At 42.2% G+C, this 6000-nt stretch overlaps 1 protein-coding gene across 1 annotated transcript in view; it reads left to right on the plus strand.

Moving 5' to 3' along the window:
• The window catches only part of MTF1 (metal regulatory transcription factor 1), a 46660-nt gene that overhangs the window by 23446 nt on the left and 17214 nt on the right, over nucleotides 1-6000 (plus strand). Inside the window, exons 5-7 of the mRNA XM_008061648.1 lie at nucleotides 1708-1781; nucleotides 2222-2358; nucleotides 5271-5348. Coding sequence (XP_008059839.1) covers nucleotides 1708-1781; nucleotides 2222-2358; nucleotides 5271-5348 — 289 coding nt within the window. The remainder of the gene's footprint in view (nucleotides 1-1707; nucleotides 1782-2221; nucleotides 2359-5270; nucleotides 5349-6000) is intronic.

Below are 6000 nucleotides of genomic sequence, written 5' to 3' on the forward strand. Positions count from 1 at the left end.
CACTTATCTAATTAGGATATTTAGAAACAATTTAAAAGTCTTCAGAGACAGTCATCTCTTGGATACCAATTAAATAGAATTGTGTTTTTAAATTACAGATGCATTCCTGAGTCATGGTCCCTTTGAGGGCAAGAATAGTTAGATTGTAACTGGTTACTCTGCAGATGGTCCTGAAGCTTAGGTTATTTTTTTCCCCATAGGCTGCTGAGGAGACTGATTTCTGTCCAGTCACATGCATATTTTTTGATGATTAAAACTGTGTTCTTCTTGATTATTAGATGAGAATTTAGACATGATGATGATTATTTGTACTTAAAAATGAAAATGTTTTAGAGATACTCTCCATTTAAAGAAATAAAATATTTTGGCTTACAAGAAAATGCATTCATTCATGTCAGAAATTCTGGAATGCCTGCTGTGTGTAAGAACTACAGCAAGTATGAAGAACTACACGGACCCTTGTCTCAAATAGTTTACAATCCAGGAGAATAGATAACAAATGTATACACACAGAGAAAATAAGATTGGAAACGGGAGGTGCCATCAAAGAAGTATGTAGATAAAAGCTTAGGAGTTCTGAGGAGGGAAAGATGCCTTCTAGCTTTGGTTATCAAGACAGTACAAGAGGAAAAAGTAGATGTTGATACAAGATTTCAGATGGGTTATTTCAGCCTATCTCTTCTGACTGATTTTGTTCTAATGTTATATTTTAAGCAAAGTGCATACTTGAGAGCCACCTTTCTCACTCTAGATATTCCTAAAACTCCTCTGGTGGTCAGTAGATTGTCCATGTGGACTCTCACTGTCAATAGATTTCTGTTAAGTAATTTTTTTGTTGTTTGTGAGTTGGAGTCTCACTGTCGCCCAGACTGCAGTGCAGTGGCATAGCACGCTCCTGGCCACTGCAGCCTCGAGCTACTAAGCTCTGGCAATCCTTCCACCTCAGCCTTCCAAATAGCCAGAACTACAGGCACGCGCTACCACGCCCGGCTAATATAGATATATTTTTTTGAGTTGGAGTCTCACTCTGTCGCCCAGACTGGAGTGCAGTGACCGCTCCCGGCCACTGCAGCCTCGACCTGCTGGGCTCCAGCGATCCTTCCGCCTCAGCCTTCCAAGTAGCTGGAACTACAGGCGCACGCTACCACGCCCGGCTAATTTTTTGATTTATTGTAGAGATGAGGTCTCGCCAAGTTCCCCAGGTGGTTCTCGAACCTGCGGGCTCAGGCAGTCCACTCACCTCAGCCTCCCAAAGCATGGGATTACAGGCTGAGCCACCAAGCCTGGCTAATATTTTGATTTATTGTAGAGATGAGAGCACACCAAGTTGCCTGGGTGGGTCTTGAACCCGTGGGCTCAGGCAATCCTCTCGCATCAGCCTCCCAAAGTGCTGGAATTACAGGCTGAGCCATTGAGCCTGGCCTCTGTTAAGTAATTTATCAAAAGGCTTTTATTGTCAGAGCTTTCAACATGGGCCTTAGCTGTAGGACAAGAAATACTTATTCTGGGCTCTGAGCTCCCTCTAATCCCAGATATGCCACCTTACTTTTTCAGGGGCCTCTCATCATTCCTGTCTCTTAAACCAGTGTCAGCGATCTGATCTTAGTGTTTGAACATTTGTTTTGGATTGTAGTTACAGGATATATTGAGAATAAATGTTTACTGGCTAATGACTCCCGTTTCTCTTTGTTTAAACAATCTGTTTAGGTGTGATCACGATGGCTGTGGTAAAGCATTTGCAGCAAGCCACCACCTTAAAACTCATGTCCGTACACATACTGGTGAGTTTAGGCCGATGTTGTTTTTTTTTTTTTTTTAACCTTCATCAAGCCTGTAACTGTCAAAGTTCCTGTTGAGACCTGTGGAGAGAGTGAGCCTAATCAGCTTAGCCTTCACTTACAATGTTTGAGTTTCTTTCAGAAGTGAAAAGATCTCAAGGTTGGACTCAGGAATCCAACTTAAGAAATGAAACCAATACAGAGATAGTGTAAAAAAAGAACCTGTGAGAAACTAATTTCTCTAAACTTCCCAGGAGCAGGCCATTCCCAGTGCTTTGCTCTGCCTTAAATTGTGTGACTGATATGATTAACATGTAATTTATTCAACTTTTAACAACTGGTACCCAATTACCTTAATGATACTTTCCTCTGATACTTACTGGATTTATTAATCCAGTCAAATGACTCTGTGATAAATTAACACTACTTTGTCATTCTTGCAGGTGAAAGACCCTTCTTCTGCCCCAGCAATGGCTGTGAGAAAACATTCAGCACTCAGTACAGTCTCAAAAGTCACATGAAAGGTCACGATAACAAAGGACACTCATACAGTGTACTTCCACAACACAATGGATCAGAGGTGTGCAGTGTTTTTTTCTTTTGTTTCGATCTGGGCACCAAAGAACATCAAGAATTGTTGGTTCACAATATAAGGTTTAAAATGTCTTTCTCTATATCTGTCAAGATTCATGGCTTGACTTGTGTATTCAACTGTCCACTCGACATCTCCACCCTGATATCATTTACTCTTGCTTGTCATTTTTATTTTTTATCTTTTTTTGTAGAAATGGAGTCTTGCTATGTTGCCAAGGCTAGTTTTGGACTCGGCCTCAAGCAGTCCTCCCACCTCAGCCTCCCAAAGTGCTGAGATTTCAGGCATGAGCCACCGTGTCCAGCCCATCTGCTCTTGTCAAATTTAACATGTCCAAACCTGTTTCTCCTACAGTCTTACCCATCTTGGTAAATGGCAGCTCTGGTTTTCTAGCAGCAGAGGCCAAAAATCTTACAGTCATTCTTGACCTTTTTTTTCCCCTCATACCCCACATCTACCAGCAAAGTCTGTCAGCCCTCCCTTGCAAATGTACCTAGATTATGATCACTTCTGATTACAATAGTCCACTATTGTCTTTTTGCCTGGAATGTTGCAATACCCAGCTAAGTGGGCATCTTAGCATACCTTGTCCCCTTTCTTCTCCACTCTGCCACAGACTATTCTACATATATCAGCCAGAGCAATCTTTCTAAACCATAATGCAGATAATGTATGACCTCTGCTCATGATCTTCTAGTAGCATCTTATATCATTTAAAATCAAAATCAAAATCTTTACAGAGGTCCACAAAGCCCTACAGATTCTGGCCTGGTCACTTCTTTGACTTCATCTACTTCTCTTCTCCTCTCACTTCAGCCGTATTGTTCTCTTTGTGGTTTCTGGAACCAAGGAAAACCCATTCCTATTTGTACCCTTTGCCTGGAACACTATCCCCAGATACGTGCATGGCCTATGCCCTCTTTCCTTCAGTCTCTGCTGAAATGCCACTTAACTGGGAGGCCTCCCCTAACTACCTAATAAAGAGCAGCTTCTACCTAGTGTTCCCTATTCCCCTTACTCTCCTTAGCACTTAGCTTCTTGCATGCTGTATATTTATTTGTTTTTTTGCCCTGTTTCTCCACTAGACTGTAAGCTCTATGGGGGCAGGGACTTTGTGTTTTTTTCATTATTTTATCCCTGGGCCAGGAGCAATGTCTAATACATAGTAGATGATAGTGAATATTGTATTACAGATGATAGTGAATATTTGTTGAATGTATGCATGCGTAGGAACATTTGAGGTAAGCAGGGCTACCTTCCAAAGTGTATGATTTGTGACTGGCATTCTAGGAATCCAAAGTTCAATTAGCCTGACCAGTGGAATTAGAATAGTAAATCCTTAGTCCTGCTCTAAATAAGGAACCCATGGGTACCCATATTGAAGATATAGTGGTATAACGGAAGGAACATTGATGTTTCAAGCAGAAGCACTGGATTTGTCTTATGCTGATTAGCTGTGTGTTTTGGAGTGTTTCATTCCACTGTCTTAGCATCAGTTTTCTCATATTTAAATGAGAATACAGAATAATACTTTGAAGGTTTACACGAATGTGAAATCACTATGTAAATGATGAGACTGATTAAACAAATACTATTAATTTCATATTATTACAGCTTTTGTTACTTTGAAGTCTGAGTCATGAATTTATTTTTATTTTTATTTATTTATTTATTTTTGAGTTGGAGTCTCACTCTGTCGCCCAGACTGGAGTGCAGTGGCCGCTCCCGGCCACCGCAGCCTCGACCTGCTGGGCTCCGGCGATCCTTCCGCCTCAGCCTTCCAAGTAGCCAGAATTATAGGCATGCGCTACCACACCCGGCTAATTTTTTGATTTATTGTAGAGATGAGGTCTCGCCTGCCCAGGCGGGTCTTGAACCCGTGGGCTCAGGCAATCCACTCACCTCAGCCTCCCAAAGGCGCGGGATTACAGGCTGAGCCACCGAGCCTGGCTTATTTATTTATTTTTGAGTTGGAGTCTCACTCTGTCGCCCAGGCTGGAGTGCAGTGGCACGCTCATGGCCACCGCAGCCTCAACCTTCTGGGTCCAGGTGATCCTTCTGCCTCAGCCTTCCAAGTAGCTGGAACTACAGGCATGTGCCACCACACCCGGCTAATTTTCTTATTTATTGTAGAGATGAGGTCTCCCCAATTTGCCTGGGCTGGTCTCAAACCCGTGAGCTCAGGCAGTCCTCTCACCTCGGCCTCCCAAAGCACTGGGATTATAGGCGTGAGCCACTGCACCCAGCCCAATTTTTTTATTTATTGTAGGTAGAGATGAGGTCTCACCAAGTTGCCCAGGCTGGTCTTGAACCCATGGGCTCAGGCAATCCTCTCACCTCGGCCTCCCAAAGTGCTGGGATTATAGATATGATCCCCCATGCCCGGCCCTGAAATAACTTTAAAACTCTTTATTTACTATGTGTAAGTATAAGAGATTCTCTGGGTGCAGTGGCTCACTTCTGTAATCCCAGGACTTTCAGAGTCCAAAGCAGGAGGATTGCTTGAGCCCAGGAGTTCGAGACCAGCCTGGGCAATATAGCAAGAACTCATCTCCACCAAAAATTTAAAAAATTAGCTGGATATAGTGGCATATACCTGAGCCCAGGATGTTGAGGCTTCAGTGAATTGTGATTGTGCCACTGCACTCCTGCCTGAATATGAGTGAAACTCCTACTCAAAAATAAAAAGAAAGAAATGTAAGAGATTCTTCTAAAAATATCAGGATTTTAAAAGATGAAATAATTTACTCAACTTTTGCTTTGGGTAGTTTGTACCTCTCCACCTAACATGTCTAGACATTTAGAACCTTAGGGACATGGTAATCAAGTTTTTTAGTATATGATATGCTACTATAAATTCTGATTTTTGTTACTCAATTATAATTTTTTCTCTTTTACAGGATACAAATCACTCACTTTGTCTGAGTGACTTGAGCCTTCTGTCTACAGATTCTGAATTGCGGGAAAATTCCAATACAGTAAGTGTACCTGTAATATCAGTTAGAAAAATAGATGCAAGAATTTAGTATTCCCTTGGTGGGAAAAATGAGTCTGGCCGATCTTTGAAGTCTTCTAGATTTATTTGTGTCTAATTACTGACCATTTAGGAGTTTTTACCTTCTCCTGATAAGAATTCTATTAGGAGAGATTTTCTCTCTAATGCCTTTTGAACCAGGTCATTTACTTGGTAACTTCTTGGCCCCAGAAAGTTTCTTTTTTTATTCATTTAGCAAATATGTATTGACTGCTTCATCAGGCACTGTGCCAGAGCTGATCTTGTAGTATGAAAAAGTAGGTATGGGTTGTCCTTGAGGAACTTGAAGTCTAGCACTTAAAATACAGCCAGAAGGTGAGTGGATTGCCTGAGCCCACGGGTTCGAGACCCACCTGGGCAGCGAGACCTCATCTCTACAATAAATCCAAAAAATCAGCTGGGCGTGGTAGCGCATGCCTGTAATTCCGGCTACTCGGAAGGCTGAGGCGGAAGGAGCGCCGGAGCCCAGCATGTGGAGGCTGTGGTGACCGGGAGCGGCCACTGCACTCCAGTCTGGGTAACAGGTGAGACTCCACTCAAAAAAGTATATATAGCAGAATTTAGTTTCTGAACTTCTCTCTCTTTTTTTTTTTTTT

The sequence above is a fragment of the Carlito syrichta genome, unplaced genomic scaffold, assembly GCF_000164805.1.
Source record: "Carlito syrichta isolate Samal-C Ts95f unplaced genomic scaffold, Tarsius_syrichta-2.0.1 Scaffold305386, whole genome shotgun sequence".
In the NCBI taxonomy this organism is placed as follows: Eukaryota; Metazoa; Chordata; class Mammalia; order Primates; family Tarsiidae; genus Carlito; species Carlito syrichta.